Source organism: Lissotriton helveticus, chromosome 3_1 (assembly GCF_964261635.1).
Source record: "Lissotriton helveticus chromosome 3_1, aLisHel1.1, whole genome shotgun sequence".
NCBI classification, from domain to species: Eukaryota; Metazoa; Chordata; class Amphibia; order Caudata; family Salamandridae; genus Lissotriton; species Lissotriton helveticus.
This window is the reverse complement of record NC_136061.1, coordinates 591,543,142-591,561,658: the sequence shown is the minus strand read 5'-3', so window position 1 is coordinate 591,561,658 and position 18,517 is coordinate 591,543,142. Positions and strand designations below refer to the sequence as shown.

Below are 18,517 nucleotides of genomic sequence, written 5' to 3'. Positions count from 1 at the left end.
CCCAGTAGAGAGAGTGTACGAATCCATCTGAAAGAACTACATTGGCTGCCAGTATCACGAAGGATTACTTTTAAAATCCTGACACTAGCATTTAAAGCAGTCAATGACCTTGGGCCTTCGTATCTGAAGAAAAGATTTAGCCGCTACTCCCCCACTCGATCTCTACGTTCAGCTGATCATAATTTGTTGAGCGTACCTCGCTTTCGGCGAGTGCGTCTTGGAGGCCAGTCAATTGCTGTCCTTGCGGCTTCTCCCTGGAACACTCTGCCATTGTTTTTGAGATCAATCCAGAATTTTGTACCTTTTAAGAAGGCACTGAAAACTCATCTTTTTAGATTTGCTTATTAGACTAATTTAAAAAATGTTTTGCTTTTTTTTGGCCACCTGCTTGCTTTCTCCTTTCGCGCCAGGATACTCTGGTAGTAACAGAGCGCGTTATAAAACAGCTAAAAATAAAATTAAAATAAATAAAATCTCCCTGGTCTGTGGGAAGCTGGGGTTGTGCAGATTCACAAGCAATGCTGGAAGAGTTGTAAACACCTTCCTCCGGAGCAGGCATTGTTTCTGCCCTCACAGAGCATGCGTTTTAATCTGCAGGGCGCCAGAAACATGTCTGTGGTGAAGGCTGGATGATATCAGTCAGCCAGCACACTAAGAGGCAGGTAGGTTTTCAGGAAGCACCTCTTAGGTGCCCTCTGGGTGCATGTTTTAATAAATCCGATATAGACATCAGTACAAATTTATTAAGGAAAGGTGTTTGATACCAAACACCATGGGTTTGAGTGAAGCCATCATGTAGCTGGGGATCTCCTAATGACCAGTGCTGAGAACATATACTTAAGATGACTCCCCTGTTTTCTTGTACTATCTAGCAATAAAACTAAAAAGCACTGGGGCATATCTGCTCTTGCAGATATGTCCTCACGTGTAATATTATGCACCCTGCCTGAGGTCTGTAAGGCCTGCTGTAGGGGGAATTTAATATATTGCATGCCGTGTCTGTGGGCATGGCACACAGGGTGCGTGTCATGTCATGTTTTCACTTTTGTCTGCTCCATTTAATGCAGCCTGCAGTTGCAGTCTGCATGAATTTGGTGGTGGGTCCCCTTAGGGTGAAACAATACATGCAGCAGCTCTTAGGGGCCCTCTTTACTACTCATGCCATAAGTACAAGGGGTACCATTTACTAGGGACATAAAGGGGTACTAAGGGCTTTGCCAACTGGGGAACAATTGCACAGTTAACTTGTTTTCAGCAAAACTTGTAGATATAATTTCCTGGACAGTGATACGGGAAATGTGCATACATAAAACACGTGGCATAAATATTTATGCTGATATCTGAAACTAAAGGTGAAATACATGCGACAGGTGCGTGTGGTATAAAAATGAGAGTTGAGAGCTAATAATCTGTATTATGAAGAGTATTATCCTTTAACGGGTCTATGTATGTACTTACTTGTAACTCTGGAAAATTGGAAAAAATGCAATAAAAATATATATTTTTTAAAATAACCAGTGCCCAGTACATATACATAAGATGGCCTCCCTGTTCACTTGTACTATCTAGCAATTGAACTAGATAGCGCAGGGGCATATCTGCTCTTGCAGATATGTCCTCACATGTAATACAATGCACCTTGCGTTAGGGCTCTAAGGCTTTCTTTAGGGGTGACTTACATACATTGCATGTAGTGTCTGTGGGCATGGCACACAGAGTGTGTGCCATGTAGTGTTTTCACTTTTGTCTGCACAGTTTCATGCAGCCTGCAATGGCAGTCTGCACATGTTTGGTGGTGGGGTGCTTAGAGTGGACCATTACATGTTACAGCCCTTCGGGATCCTTTTTAATAGCCATGCCATAGGTACAAGGGATACCATTTACTAGAGACTTACAGGGGTGCTAAAGGCCTTGCCAGTTGGGATCAAATGCACAGTTACCTTATTTTAGGTAGAGAACACTGGCACTGGGGACCTGGTTAGCAGGAGCCTAGTGCACTTCAGTCAAAATTGAATCAGATACCAGGCAAAAAGTGGGGGTGACCATACCAAAAAAGAGGCACTTTCCTATACCTGTCCTGTGAGGCCATTCGCATTACCTATGTTTCATGATGGTACAGGAGCATTTCAAGTTTGCTGTTCTCACCTCTTGTCTCACCAGGGTCTGTCTAGTGTTCACAAAGGAGATGGCAGTGGTACTGCACATCTTTGGAGGTAACGAATACCAGTCTTTCCCTACCTCGATGACTGGCTGCTGAAGGAAGGCTTACCACAGGCATTTGTCCCCCATCTCCATACTATTAATGAGCCGCAGTAACACCTGACTCCTTCTTAGACGCTCCCTTTAATCTGAGCCATTGTGGACACGGTGCAATTCCACACTTATTCTCCAGAGTGAAGAGTCCAGGACATTTGGGGTAGGTTCCCAATGTTTCATCCTCTGCGCAGGATTTTGGGGAGACTGACTCTGAGGCTACTGGATCTAATGGCCTCCTGAATCCTACTGGTGAAGAAAGCTCAATGACATATGTGGGCTGTGCAGTGGGACATGAAGTCCCAGTGGGCCCTGCACCAGGGGAATCTCTTCGACCTGGTCCAGATTTCCAGATTGGAAGGAGACTGCTAAAGCCCTGCAGTGGTGTGTCAAAGGCCGTGATTGGGTTCTGGCAGATCCCTTTCACTTCCCCACCCAGAGTTGACTCAAGAATTACCGCCCCATCTCGCTGCTCCCGTTTCCGGCCAAAGTCATCGAGAAGACCGTCAACAAGCAACTGGCCGCATTCCTCGAGACGAACGGATCCCTCGACCCCTCACAGTCTGGCTTCCGAGCCAATCACAGCACCGAGACCGCTCTCATCGCTGCCACCGATGACATCCGAACCCTGATGGACAACGGAGAAACAGCGGCCCTCATCCTCCTAGACCTCTCCGCGGCCTTCGACACCGTCTGCCACCGCACCCTAGTGCAGCGCCTCTACAACGTCGGAATCCAGGAGAAGGCACTGGAATGGATCATCTCCTTCCTCGACGGAAGGACCCAGAGAGTCCGCCTACCACCGCACAAATCAAAGGCCACCGAAGTCATCTGCGGCGTACCCCAAGGATCCTCGCTGAGCCCAACCCTCTTCAACGTCTACATGAGCCCCCTCGCGGCCATCGCACGCCAACACAACCTGAACATCATCTCCTACGCCGACGACACCCAGCTGATCCTCTCCCTGACCAACGACCCCGCCGCCGCCAGAGCCAACCTTCACGAAGGAATGAAAGAGGTAGCCGAGTGGATGTCGACCAGCCGCCTGAAGCTGAACTCGGACAAGACGGAAGTCCTCATCCTGGGATCCTCGCCCTCCGCCTGGGACGACTCCTGGTGGCCCCCCGCCCTGGGAACCGCACCCAAACCGACAGACCACGCACGCAACCTGGGCTTCATCCTGGACTCCTCCCTCTCCATGACCAGGCAAGTCAACGCCGTCTCCTCGTCGTGCTTCAACATCCTGCGCATGCTACGGAAGATCTTCCGGTGGATCCCCACCGAGACCAGGAAGACTGTCACCCAGGCACTCGTCACCAGCCGACTGGACTACGGCAACGCCCTCTACGCCGGAACCACCGCCAAGCTCCAGAAGAGACTCCAACGGATCCAGAACGCCTCAGCCAGACTCATCCTCGACGTCCCACGACACAGCCACATCTCCGGACACCTAAGAGACCTGCACTGGCTCCCGGTCAACAAGAGAATCACCTTCCGTCTCCTCACCCACGCACACAAAGCCCTCCACGATCAAGGCCCGAGCTACCTCAACACCCGCATCAACTTCTACGATCCCAAACGACACCTCCGATCAGCCAGTCACGCCCTCGCCGCCGTCCCCCGCATCCGAAGAACGACAACAGGAGGAAGGTCCTTCTCCTACCTGGCCGCCAAGACCTGGAACTCCCTCCCGACCGACCTGCGCCTGACCCAAGACCACCTCGCCTTCAGGAAGAAGCTCAAGACCTGGCTGTTCGGGCAGTAGCAGCACCCCCCTCCCCCTAGCGCCTTGAGACCCTCCGGGTAAGTAGAGCGCTCTATAAATGTCTATGATTGATTGATTGATTGATTGGTGACCAATGCGTCGCTTCTGGGCTTAGTCGGCCATATGGGAGAAGTGGTAATCAGAGGCCTCTGGTTCCCAGCAGAGACTCAGCTCCACATCACTCTTCTAGAAATGAGGGCTATTTGCTTGGTATTGAAAGCTTTCATGCCCTCCATTAAAGGGAAGCAGCTGATTCAGGTGTTCACTGACAACCCTACTGCCATGTGGTACTGCAACAAGCAGGGCAAGGTGGGGTCGTGGATCCTCTGCCAGGAGGCTCTGGGCCTCGGGACGTGGCTGTAACTTAAGGACATTTTCCTGATTGGGAAGCACCTGGCGGGGTCTCTAAACGCGAGGGCAGACAAACTCAGCAATCAATGCCTCGTGGACCACTAATCCTGTCTGCTACCAGAGGCACCGCGCACGTCACATAGATCACAAATGAGTCCTATGACGCCCACCCGGAGCAGTCTGACCCCACCTACCAGCACATAGGTGTACTGCTCAAGATTTTCTGGATCGAGTCTGTCTCTTGGAGGATATTCTAAGATAAGTAATCTGCAGCTAGGTAGAGGCTGTACCAGACTATGTGTTACTGCAGGTAAGTACTTGTTCATCAGTAAACTCTAGGACCCTAAGGATCCACTATAAATGAGGAATTACAGTAATTCTGTGTTTGATTCTCTCAATTATTCCTCATTGTGATAGGGACTTTCATCCAGAGATTTGAGTAGCCAAAATCTCCAGTTGTTAATTAACAGATTACATTGTTCCAGTCCATCTAATAATTCCATAAGGGACTGTAACTGCAATTATTGGCCCCATCAGAATTGAGTGGCCATACCTAGAGAACACTCTGCAGTGTCTAGCATAAGAGACAAGGACAAATTTGGCATAGGTATGAGTATTTATGAGCTTTGGTTGGATGACACCTTTTATGTGCAGTGTGGTAGTACTGTTACTTTTTCACATTCTGTGACATAATGAGTGCCACCCAATACAGTGCCAGCTTGCAAAAATGTATGCAACGTCCTAACCTACACCTAGGGTAGCTTAAAGATAAATAATGCACCTTGAAAACACAAATATGTTCCAATGTTACCAGATATAGATAACTTTTCCTGCTTTCTCATTTTATCTTGGTTTGTCTGTTATTTAAATGTCTCATAAAAAACTAATGCAACTATATAGAATCGTGTTTTTATATATATAGAGTGACATCCAAACCTAGTAGTTTGTACGATGTTACTTTTGTTTTTTTCTTATTGACAGCTGGCGAGTTGTTGCTGTTCAACCATTTGAAGGACTCTTCAATGACAAAGATGAGGTATGATACATTTTATGATGGAAATCTCTTCACTTATATATGTTTATTTATTGAAGTTAAGTAGTTCTACAATCGGTTCATAGTCATATGTTTACAATTTTGGATACCAAACTATGGGGGTGATTACGATGGCATTGTCACAGGATTCGAAATCGCCCGGCTATATGGTGGTGGTCCCACACATGCAAATATTATGCGATTGCCACTGTGGCGGTCGCATTGTGCATGTTTACCATTGCGACGGGTGCTTCTGGCTGCAGCACCCGCCGCAGGCGGTGCCTACTACCTGGTACAGGGAACTGTAGAGGGACAATAATTCACACAAAAGAGGAGGGGTGAGGGTAACGGACTCGCCTACTCCGGACCCCCTAACAATACTTTCATACACCTGAAGGAGTAGGGAGTGATAAAAAATGTTTTTCTATTCTTTGTGGTGGCACGTGCTGTGTGTCTTAATGCTGCCCTCACTCACACAGTTGTGCCAAATGCTTCATCATAGGGCTGCTACCAAACACCCCTGCGAAGCCAACTGCTGGGGTGGAGCAATAGGGTGGGGGAAGACAAACACAACTTAAAAGAAAAACAATAAAGTCAAAAGTTACGGGGATCAACCGAAGTGAAAGCACAGTGTAGATTAAAATATAGCTCGGAGGTGTTTTACCGTGCCTACACTCTATTCCTGAACCCTTCGGCCAGGATTAAAAACGTGAAGGATGGTAGTGATTGAGAGATGTAATGTGCTCCTTACACCCCTCCTTACTGCCAAATCGTCAACATGTTTTGTCTGTGTGTATGCACCCCTCGTTTGGGGTCATGCCGGCCTTCTTCAGGACTCTGCCGGTCCCAGAGTATATAAGTGTATGTATCTCTCACCTTGTATTCCGAGATAGGAGGGTGTCAGAACCACTCATTCTGGCTCTGAGTTATCCCCTCGACTGTACTCTGTTGGTGTACTAAATGGGTACAAGAGGACAGGAGAAAACAGAACAAAAAAGGGGGGTCAGTATAAATTAGGTTCCCCTTCGTGGTTCTTTTTTTTTTTGGTTTAGTAAATTTTTATTAGGTTTTTAAACAAGAGAGAAACAACAAATTAGTACAAGGTAAAAAGTCAATGAAATATCATAGTGAACGCAGTCAATATATACAAATTAGAGATTAGTAATTCAATCAAATATATATATGGGGTTTGAAGAAAGAGAGAAAGAAAAGGAAAGTAGAGAAGAGAAAGATAGGAGGAAGAAACAGAAGCAATTCTATGTTCATCGCAAATAAAATTCCACCAATCAGAAATGAAATATTTGAATTGTCTTTCCAAGAGGATAAAATAACTTTAAAAGCTAATGCAATAAAGAGATCAAAGAATCTAGAAGGAGGAGATGTAACAACAACATTAGGCAATAAAGAGCCAAGAAAAACATTTTGTATTGTTAAAGTAGTAGTAAAATTAAACACTAGCATGCAAATATTCCAAACAGAAGTCCAAAAAGAAAAAACATTAGAACATTCATAAAGAAGGTGTGTGAGTGCGCCTGTTTCGGAGGTACAAGACCAGCATAAAGGAGATGATGAAGGTGAAAATTTACAGATAGTAACAGGAGTAATAACAGCTCTTTGATAAATAAAATACAAAGACTGAGTTATACGAGCAGCAGCAGAAACTTTAAATAATTTGGACCAAAGTTTGTCCCATGTAGCAATAGATAATGAAACGGACAAATCAGTTTCCCATGCAATCTCAATTGAAGATTTAGGTCTTTCAGAAACATTTGACATTAGTAACTTATACTTATACTTTAGGTCTGTGTATTGAAAATAAAGAGTATAAAGGAGTAGAGGGTGTTAAAGATGGTGTGATATGTGAAAGGGACAAAGTATTTAGGTAAGACTGTATGGCATTAGCAATAATGACATATTCAGCAAAGAAAGAGTCCGGTAATTGTTAAGTAGTTTGGAGGGTAGAGAAAGGAATAATAATAAAATTCGACAAAAATTGGTGAACAAAAACAATACCCTTTTCTTTCCAATATTTATAGTAAAATGATTTACCTTTAAACTTGAGGAATTTATTAAACCATACACATGAAGATAAGAAACATTGAAGAGGGGTAAAACCTTTAGAAAAAGTACTGTACATTAGAGATCCGGAATATTTTAACATATGACTAGTAGATATAAAGGTACAATTTGACATAAAAAGTATCTGTTGAAAAGAAAAATCTTTCAGGAGGGAGCGTTCAAAAAGAACCCATTTGGGAACAGGGTTGTCCATAAAATCATAGGCCACTGCGAAAGATTGTTTAAGCAGGAAGGTAGAATGGCAGGTTGAAAAATCTGGGAAACGTACACCACCTTCATCTGTAGGACGTATAAGTTTATGTAGGGCAATTCGCGGGTGTTTATTGTTCCAAAGAAATTTAGTACATATAGAATTAATTTTGGAAAAAGTAGTATTGGGAATTTTTATAGGAAGCATAGATAGGGTATACAAAATATGGGGAACAATCATCATTTTAATAGTATCCAACCTGCCCCACCATGAAAGGTGCAAGGGAGACCATATGAGAAGGCAGCCGCGGCCTGTGGAGGGAGTTACGGTGGGACAGGGAGGCGGGGAGGGGGAGGGGCAGGGTGGAGGCTGCTAAAAACCGGCATATGGATAATTGCAGGTAAGTCCACAATTTAATCAATAAAACGAGTTTCGTAGCGCGCACTGCATCGCATTTTGAGATGCAGTGCGCGCTACCAAATTCGTTTTATTAATTAAATTGTGTACTTACCTGCAATTATCCATGTGTCAGTTTTTAGCACCCGATAACCCTGCCCCTCCCCCCCCCCCGCCTCCCTGCCCCACCGTAACTCCGTCAACGGGCCGCGGCTGTGAGAAGGAGTGATTGGATCTTATCAAATAATGCAGAAAATGTGAATTTAATGGTGTCACTAAGGGAGGACGAAAACCAGATACCAAGGTATTTAATTTTTGAGGGGCACCAAGTGAAATTAGTGTCATGAAACATAAATTGATAACATGTAGCATTTAGGGGTAAAACTTCTGTTTTAGAAAGATTAAGTTTATATCCAGAGATACTGGAATATAATTGTACTTCATTTAAAAAATGAGGGAGAGAGTCAGTAGGGTTAGACATATAAATGAGTATATTATCAGCATATGCAGATATTTTAGATTCAACAGAGCCATGCTTGAAACCTGCAATCTGGGAGTTAACACGGATGCGTTCCAGGAATGGTTCAAGGCATAAAATAAAAAGGAGGGGGAAAGGGGGCAACCTTGCCGTGTGCCTCTTGACAAAGAAAATGGCCTAGAAAATTGATTATTAACAAAAATGTTTGCTCAGGGACAGATAAAAGAAGGCCCAAAACCAAACCATTGAAGAGTCTGAAACATAAATTGCCAATTAATACGATTAAATGCTTTTTCAGCATCCAAGGACAAAGCTGCAAGAGGAGATTTGTAGTGTTTGCCATAGGAAATGATGTTAGCAAACATGCGGGCATTATCGGATGCCAATCTGCCCTTCACAAATCCGACTTGATCAGTTTTATTCAGGAGGGGGATAATGGTGTCAAGACGAAAAGCAAGAATTTTGGCAAAGATTTTACAATCATAATTAATTAATGAAATAGGGCGATCATTTTTACATAGGGAGTGGTCTTTATCAGGTTTGGGAATTATTACAATTAGAGCATCCATAAAGGACCCAGAAGCTTTTGCGTCTGCAATGAAGGAATTAAAAAGTTGAAGGAGTTTAGGGACAAAAATAGAGTGGAAAGAAATATAGAACTCAATAGGTAAACCATCAGGTCCAGGGGCTTTACATTTTTTAAGGCTTTGATAGCAGTAAGAATCTCTTGAGAGGAAATGTCTTTATCTAACATGGTAAATTCATCAGGGAGAGATGGAGGAGAGGGAAAACCAGAGAAAAAGGCTTCCAAATTTTGAGTAGTGGGAAAAGTGTCATCAGAGTAAAGGGATTTATAATAATCATGAAAAACCGCAGCAATATCCTCATCCGATGATGCTAAATGTTTAGTGGACTCATTCAAAACGGAGCCAATAGTCTTATGTTCTGATTTTACTTTTAAATAATTAGCTATCATTTTACAAGCCTTGTTTTGTCCACCATGATATTTAGATTTAACTTTAAGCAAAATATTACATGCTTCAGTTGTTGCTAATTTGTTAAGTTCAGTTTTTGCCTTAACTAAATCATGAAGAGCATCAGAGGAGCGGGAGGTAAAATAAACATGCTCTAAGTCTTTAAGTTTATGTAATTGATCTTCATATTTCGTCTTCGAGGCCTTTGCCTTCTTAGAGACAAAGCAAATGGTAAAGGCCCGAAAGGTAGCCTTAAAGGCATCCCAGTTGTTAGGAATAGAAGTATCTGATGGGTTATTAAATTAAAAAAATTCTTCAATAAAAGAAGACGCTTCTGTAATAAAAACCTGATCTGCCAATAAAAGGTGTTAAGCTTCCAACGACTAAAATTAGAGGAAACATGTGTAAGATCAAGGACAGCATATACAGGGGCATGATCAGATATAAAGATAGAGCCAATTTCAGATTTATGGATAGAGGGCAATAAAGATTTACTAGTCAAAATATAGTCAATTCTGGAACGAGTATGATGAACATTAGAAAAAAATGTACATTCACATAAATCAGGGTTACATGTCTTCCATACATGATACATTGGACGAGAGGCAATGGCCGATTGAAAAGCTTTGTGGGTTTCATCGGGCTAAAATTTACATTTGGACAATCTGTCAGAAAAAGGGTCTAGCCATTAGTTAAAATCACCTGCAACAATAATATTAGGGCAATCAATCGAGGAAAGAAGAACCTTAATCTCATTCCAAAATTTGGGGTCAGGTTTAACAGGACCATAAATATTCAATAAGACCAATGTTTTATTTTGAACAACAATCTTTGCCATTACCCGTCGCCCAGCAGTATCATTTTGTGTAGACAAAATTTGTACCGCCAAAGCCTTGTGGAAAAGTATAGCAACACCACCTTTTTATGGGAAGCAGGAGAAAACACCACCTGGCCTACCCATTGTCTTTTCAGTTTAAGAGATTCAACATAAGTACAATGTGTTTCTTGAAGAAAAGAAATCTGAGAGTTAAATTTTGATAAGTGAGACAGTACCTTTTGACATTGACTGGGTTTCCAAGACCACGAACGTTCCAAGTGACAAAATTACACATAATGGAGGGCATGGGAGATAAGATGTATTCGGAGTTGACAAACTTCAGGGATGGAACTAAATGAAGAAACACACAACAAAAGAGAATTATACATGGAACAAAATACATACAGACCTACATTACCAAGGTATAAAAGCAACATATAAGTACCATAATGCAAGCAAGGATAAGATAAGAGAGAAAAAAGAAGAAAGGACAGAACAGAGGGGGAAGAAAAGAAGAGAGAGAAGTTAAAAATAGAGAAAGGCGTACACAGATCAAAACAGGACAGCCAGATCTGTAAGAAGAAGAAAGAGCAATGACAAGGGAGCATAGTGAGGCGAGGCAAGACGGACTACATAGAAAACAACTAGGGAGTAGAACGAGAGGAACCTTGACAAGTAGAACAGGGTGGGTAAGAGAGGTAGATGAGAAAGAAGATACGGAAATAAGAGGGAATAAATAAAAATAAAAAATACGCAATTAGATGAAAATGTAGAAAGAGAGAAGCAATGTTTCAGAAAAAATAAATCAGATAAACAAAGAGATATAGCAAGAAATAAGAACAAACAGAAGATCAAGTGCTAGTGTCCATTCCAGTGGAAGAAAAGGACTGGAGAAACAGTTTAAGTTTTCCAGGGTCTTCGAAGGTTGGAGAGCGGCCATCATGAGTAATCTTGCAGAGGCATGTGTGAAGGATACCATATTGAATGTTGAGAGCTCTCATTTGGGGCCTTAGAGACAAGAATTCTTCTCGACGAGCATTAGTCGCATTAGAGATGTCTTGAGAGATGAAGATATTGTGACCAGACCAAGTGAGACGACGTCGTAGTTTAACAGTTTTCAGAACAGTCATAAGTTCAGTAAACTCCAGAAATAACATAATAACTCCTCGAGGTCTAGCAGGATTGGAAGTAGGGCGACCCAGACGGTGAGCTTTCTGAATGTTGAGGGGAGATTCAGAAGCTGGTAGATTGAGAAGTTCAGGAAGAAATTTTGGGAGAAATAGAACCATATTAGGACCTTCAACATTTTCCGGAAGACCGTGTAAGCGTAGGTTGTTGCGACTATTACGATTTTCCAAATCCTCAGCATGAAGTTTCAATTTATGAATTTCCATTTCAAGTGTAGGGATTTTAGTGGACATATCCTGTAGGTCACTTACACGTTGCTCCAGGTCTAATACTTTACTCTCCATAACAATCCATCTATCCTCTATCTGTTGTAATTTCTCATTTTTGGCAGTCATGAAGGGTTGGAGGCCTCGCACCTCATCCAAAATGGAGTCCAACACCGGGTTAGAAGATGATGAGATAGGGGATGGGGGATCATTTTTCTACCTTTTAGGCTTCGTGCCAGTTACAGAGAACCGAGCCAAATGTGACTCATTTGCCATTGTAATAGATAAAGGAGATAGAAGAAGATACACAGAGGATGTGCGCAAATGGTATGCCTCAGGAGAAGTATTGGTACAAAGGAAGAGAAAAATTCATCCACACTTAGTAATAGAGAAATCAATTCTCAAGCATCCCCCGCTAGCCTGCTAGGAAAATATGTAGGGAGGAATGGGCTCAGCGGTCAATGAAGACGGCCGCCCACTCCCTTAAACATAACAGCAAAAAGCAAGGCTATGGGAAGGGAAAGTGGTGTAGCCCAAATCGCCACACGAAAGCAAAATGCTATATATTTAGCAACTTTAGGACATTGCAAGTGCAGTACTAAAATCCTGAGGGAAGGATAAAATGTCCATGTAGAAAAAGCGCACATTCAAAAAATAGTAACTGAGCAGTATCAAGGTGGCATCCAATTATAGATAGTTAGGTTGCAAGGCAAATAAGAGCATCAGAGAGGAGGAGTACGTCATGTCGCAGAGGAGATGGTATGCTGAGGAAAAATGAAAGAGCCATTCATGGTTTGTAAAAGGGCAGCATTCAGTCAGCAGGGAAGACATCCATGCTTGCAAAAGTAAAGGAAGACATTTAACCGCCAGTAAAATAAGCAGCGCTGTAGAAGGAAAGCCTCAGATGTTACCTGGCTGAAAAAACGCGAGTCGGCGGCACAAAATGGCGGCCACTCGCGGCTGAGGGGGAACAAGCAGGAGCCGTTGCGGTGATACTGGAAGATAAAAAACGAGCAAAAAGAAAACAAATTGCTCACGGCATGTTCCGATACTAAATTCCGCTGTTCCGATGGGTTAATTGGATGAGGAGACGGCTCTTCGCCGTAAGCGAGTCCTGCCGACGAGCGGAGCTTACAGGGTAACCGCCATCTTGTGGTAGCTCCGAAGGCACGCCCCCTCCCCCCCTTCGTGGTTCTAAGTTAATAAAAACATAGTAGAAACATATACTCCACCACACAATGGAGTAGATTTACCCCTATATTCCTCCTCATTAAGGAGTCAAGCTAGTCGCTTGTAATTAACAATAAGTGTTATCGTACCCAAGGAGTAGGTGTAGATCAAAGTGACAAAATACACCAAAGTACGATGTTGTACAATTGAACAAAAGGACTGTAGTGTGTCCTGTCTCACCAAGTTTACCCCTAACCATTTCTAAAAATGGTGGAAGGCAAGGAGAGCCCCTCTTTAGTCACACTCGAAGTAATAGGAAAGACAAAGAATAGCATTGTCATTGTTAATGATAATAATAGCACATCCTGTTGATTCTTAGAGACATGGTAGCTATCCTCTGTGGTAGTTATTAGCATCGCTTGTCAAATAAGTGCCCCATTATGGCAAAAATGCTAAATGCATTGTGGTCAATGTTGTTTTTACAACCCGTGCAGAGCTATTTATGTACTAAGCCATGCATCTGCCCGCCTGATGGTATCGTGCCAGTTCAGTGCCACGCCCCAGGTCGTGGCTCTCAGACAGGGCCGGCGCTAGGCATGGGCAGCGTGGGCGGCTGCACAGGGCCTCGCACTCAGCCCACCAGCATGGGGCCACGCACTGGTGATGTGTCCTGTTGTTGCCTTCAATTAAGGTCCTTTGGAGGGGGCCCCCTCCATGGGCATCTCATGGATGGTGTCCGAAGGCATAGGGGAGGGAGACGGAGACGCTCCCTCAATTGCAAGGAGACCATTCACAGACACTGTGCCCCCACAGTTTTAACTTTATACCACAATCAATTCTCACACCTATTGGACTGAAGGTGTAAGAAATGCTTGTGGAGTAAAAGTTAAAACTGTGGGGGCGCAAAAATGCTGGACAATGGGCCCCCCACAGTGTCTTTGAATGGTCTCCTTGCAAGGGGCCACTTATCTAAATTAGAGGGGGCCTCGCACGTTCCCTTTTAGCCCAGGGCCTCGCAAATTCTAGAACCGGCCCTGCTCTCAGAGATGCCCCCTGGTTCACCTCAGGGCAGAACATATCAGATTACCTGGCCCCGAGCGGAAGAAGCCCCCCATCAGTGCACCTGCGGTATGGGCTGCACCTGATTAAAGTACCCCGTCCCCGTCTCCTTACTTCCTCATGGTGGGTACTCCTCCCATAGACAGTTCGTGTGCTCCCGCCGTGTAGAGATACGGGATCGCAGCGGGCAAGTCTCCATTATATGATATCCTGGTGCGGAGCGTATCCTGCCACTTGTGCCTTGTCATGACATGCACTTTGCCGACTGCTTGGGCGGAGGGGCGCAGAGCGTCCTGTTACTATGGAGACAAGACTTCGTTCTGTGTCTGGAGATGTCGCAATTCAAACCTTGTTGGTGCTGTGTGGAGAATTTTTCTTGACCATAAAATGGGGGGGGTTTATTTTACAAAAATTATTATATGAATATTACAGACATGGCCTCCTTGTCTCAGAGGGAACATGATGGGAATAGAATTCGGGGAGTATTCTGCGGGGAGTTAACCGTCCGATGGACACCCATTGTGTCGGTACATCCCTGAGTAGTGATAAGATGCCCAATATGTTCACTACATGGGGAACCTTCTTCACTCTGCCACTCTGTACCTCTTGTTTCCACACCAGGTGATTAGAGTACTCCACAATGTATGAGGCGTGATGGAAGATATTAATACCTGAATTATGTCTATCAGGGCACTATATATGAAAAATTGCTTTTTACACCACCTATCTTGTAATCTCAATCACATGGGACTTTTAAGTGGAAGAGTACCTGTGAGCTCCCCATATATAGGCATAGGGGATATCTATTATTTTTATTATTATTACTGCAACAGATTGTCCCAAGGACCTATTAATGGGCCTCTACCAGCTCTGTGCATGCCAAGGAATGTCGTCATTAAGACCCACTAGGTGGCTTTTTAGACGGTATACCCGTTTCTGCTCTCTCAGGAGGAGGGCCCTAGTACTTTCTCCTGCGGCAGAGTTCAGAGCGGGTTTTTCAATTACCATCCAGGCAGCTGGTGGCGGATTCACCGCTGTCATAATCAGGCCCTATGTCTGGAGGAGCTGATTTTACAGAAAGGCGTACCCCTACCTCTAGGATATACAATTATGTTTTTAACTTGATCAATTTTCTGCCAATAGTAGGGAAGATTAACAAATGGCTTATTACCCAGTAGCCTCACAGTTTATACTAAATCCCCATATACACTTACCATTTGTTGATATGAGAAATTATTTAGGGTTACCTTTGCAAGTGGTGAGTAGGGGACAGTCTCCTTACTGAATCTTTCATAGCGTCACATGCTTTTGGAATTGTCCCTTTCAGCAGGGTGAGAACCCTCGGTACATCACAGCAGTAGCGATATGAAAAATATCCTTCTGTAAGCCTTTCACTATATAATTTGGGTATTTAGTCTGCACTGGTGATTTTTTAGCAAGGCAAAGAAATCAAGAGCCAAGAGACTGCTTTACTTAGAGAACGAAGTCCTACTTCTGGAGAGCAGGCAGAATGTCTGCTTCAGCTTTTAGTTTGGCACCTTCTCTCCAGATCTCATCTACCCCTCAAAAGTCGAAGGAAGCAAGAGAGGATATGACAGGGCTGTTACAGGATAGGAATATTGTAGCCACTGAGATCCTGTGGTTGTGTTCAGGATCCACCCTGTCCATCCTTCATTTGATTTAGTCACCACCACCACTGACCACCATTCGAGTGAGGAAAAAGAAGAATGGGATAAACAGAGAGACACACTCTTCTTGACTATTTGCGCATCTGTTGAATGCATCACTGGAAGGTCCTCATCCTCCGCTACCCAAAAGGATTTGTAAACTAAAATAAGCAATATTACTTATCTCTATGGGCTTGATATTAACAAAATTACTTTATGTAAGGTCTGTCTCAACTATCTCTGCACAGAGTACATAATCGTTCAAAACAAATTTGCTTTATTTTTACATTACGAAAACTCAAGAAATAATAGTTTTAAAATAAAGATTCTTTTTTAATAAAGCACATTCTATCGTTTTTCTTACAAGGTTTCTCTGCTGGGTAACGGGACTCTTCTCTGCTAAACTAAACATCCCAACTACAACTCACAGATTAGTTATATAGTTCTATGTTGAAGCAGAAGGACAGAAATACAATGGGAAAAGAAATATAATTCCCTTTCGATAACATTTTCGAAGAAAATTCAAAAATAGCACGAAAGAAAATCAAGAAGTAAAAAGATGTACTACTGCATTTCTACCCTGTAGTATACCTTACTTTGAAGTGATATTAAGATGCTAATCGTGCTACGTGAATAACCAGTAACAACGCTGTTATTGCATTTTTCTAATTAAGTAGAGAATTGGTGGTAATTAAGACCTCTTGAATGAGAGACCCATAGTGCTACATAGCTAGATGTATAATAGCAACAACATGTTATTAAAGCCTGCCTCTAGACAATCCTAACTGAAGTACAGTAAGATCAGAACCACTGTCAGTGTTACTTGGGCAAAGACATATTTACAATGATGCGGTGAATGAGAAGTTCAGCCCAACCCCACCAGTATCAAACCTGCTACACCAGTGGTTCCCAAACTTTTGACTCCTGAGGACCCCCATTGAGTCACCACTGGAAGCCGGGGACCCCCAAGCAATTTGTATGGGTTACATTTCAAACATTAAAACAGTAATTCGAAAAAAATACACACGTGTGCACACAAAACAAGTACTCGAAGTACCAACCCCTAGATTTATCATTGTCCCGTTTTGCGAGTCCTTAATAGCGATTATTAAGGGATCGCTATTAAAGACTCGCAAAACGGGATTCATGTAGAAATCGCAAAATAAATTGCGATTCCTACAGCTTCCTTATTTGCGATTAGAAAATTGCTATTCGCAAATAAGGAATATCGCAAATAAGGAATAACTCCCCATTCATTCCTATGGGCCTAAAGGCCCATAGGAATGAATGGGGAGTCAATCCTTATTTGCGATTAGCAATTTGCTAATCGCAAATAAGGATGCGATTTCAAGGGTGCCAGGGGTGTCCAAAGGACACCCTGTAGCACCCCTGAAATGGAAATGTAGCCTGATGTTGCGCACACACATGTCGAAAGGACATGTGTGTGTGTAACATACCACTTAGAGAAATGCACTAAAGTGCATTTTTCTAAGTTTTCGCTATTTACCACGAAGTCAGACTTCGCGGTAAATAGCGGCCAAAAATTTCGAAATTCGCAATTTTTAAATGGTTCATGAATTGCATTTAAGGAATCTCAAATAGAGATTCCTTAAATGCAATTCCTCGCAATATAGCGATTTCGCATTTTGCGATTTTTGCCTTTGGGATGATGAATCCCAAATGCAAAAATTGCGCTTGCAAAGGGCCAGATTCTCAGAATCTGGCCCTTTGCGAGCCCATTTTCCCTTGATGAATCTGGCTGTAAGGATTTTGGGGCCAGATGTACGACCATTTCCTTTAGCGCCTCGCAATTAGCGACACATTGCGAGTGGCTTTTAAATAAAGCAGTTTTAAAAAAAAATGCAGCCTGTTTACCATGCATTTAAAAAAAAAAAAGAAAACGTTTTCGTTTTATTTTCTAAGGGCAGGCAGAGGTCCCTGGGACCACTGCCTGACCTTAAAAAATAATTTTGCATGAATTTGCAAAGGTCCCCTGGGAACCCCTTCCCATTTGCGAATGCAGTACCATCTACTTGAAGTAGGTGGTAATTGTGACTGTTTTGCGACCGCAAAACATTTGTACATGGTTTTGAGACTCGCTATTTGGAAGGGAATGCCCCTTCCAAATAGCAGGTTGCAAAACCTATTTAGAGAGTCGCAAACAAATTGTGACTCGCGAAATAGGCTATGTACATGGCCCAATAGGTTTTTGCATGCGCAAATGGGTTCGCAAACCTGTTGGCGCATATAAAAACAGGTCGTACATCTGGCCCTTAGTATTTTATATTGAAGTAATAGCCCCTCTGTCACAATTATTTCATTTGTTTTGTAGCATCTCTCATACCATTGTAGGATGTCAGAGCACTTTACATCACACACATATAGAGACATTGAATCATACATGTAAATCAGTGTGTATACAAAATATTTAAAGAATGCTTGGTCTGGAAAAACACAAACTCAGGATTCAGAGCATAACACAGTGGCTAGCATTGACTTTAACATTAAAAATGTATTTCCACCCAAATATATCTTTTTAGCAGCATCAGTATAATGAATAACTGGGACAAGACAAAATATAAGTTACTAACTGGTACCATGCAGTTTGCAAGCAGCTCTGATGACAGTTTAAAGGTCCCTCTGCTAGATTACGATTGTCACTTATGAAGTGCACAGTAATAAAGGAATCTCTGTGACAAAAGTAGTAACCACGAACCTAGGTGCATCAAATGCTGCTTTTTAAGATGCATGTTACACGTTCTTTGCAGTAGGCACAATAACCCTCTGTGCTACATTAGTTAAATCAAAGCTGCCACTGAACAAAACTCTCCTCTCCAGCAGGTACATTAATCACTGGCATTCTCTTGACACTTTTATTGTTGCTGGAAAGC

The 18,517-nt window shown here is 43.0% G+C and overlaps 1 protein-coding gene across 8 annotated transcripts in view; it reads left to right on the top strand.

Annotated features, from left to right (window-relative positions):
- KANSL1L (KAT8 regulatory NSL complex subunit 1 like) overlaps positions 1-18,517 on the top strand; it is a 3,925,143-nt gene that overhangs the window by 2,666,241 nt on the left and 1,240,385 nt on the right. For all 8 annotated transcript variants that reach the window (XM_078680571.1, XM_078680572.1, XM_078680570.1 and 5 more), the window contains one exon: positions 5,351-5,405. In XM_078680571.1, the coding sequence (XP_078536697.1) occupies positions 5,351-5,405 (55 nt within the window). The remainder of the gene's footprint in view (positions 1-5,350; positions 5,406-18,517) is intronic.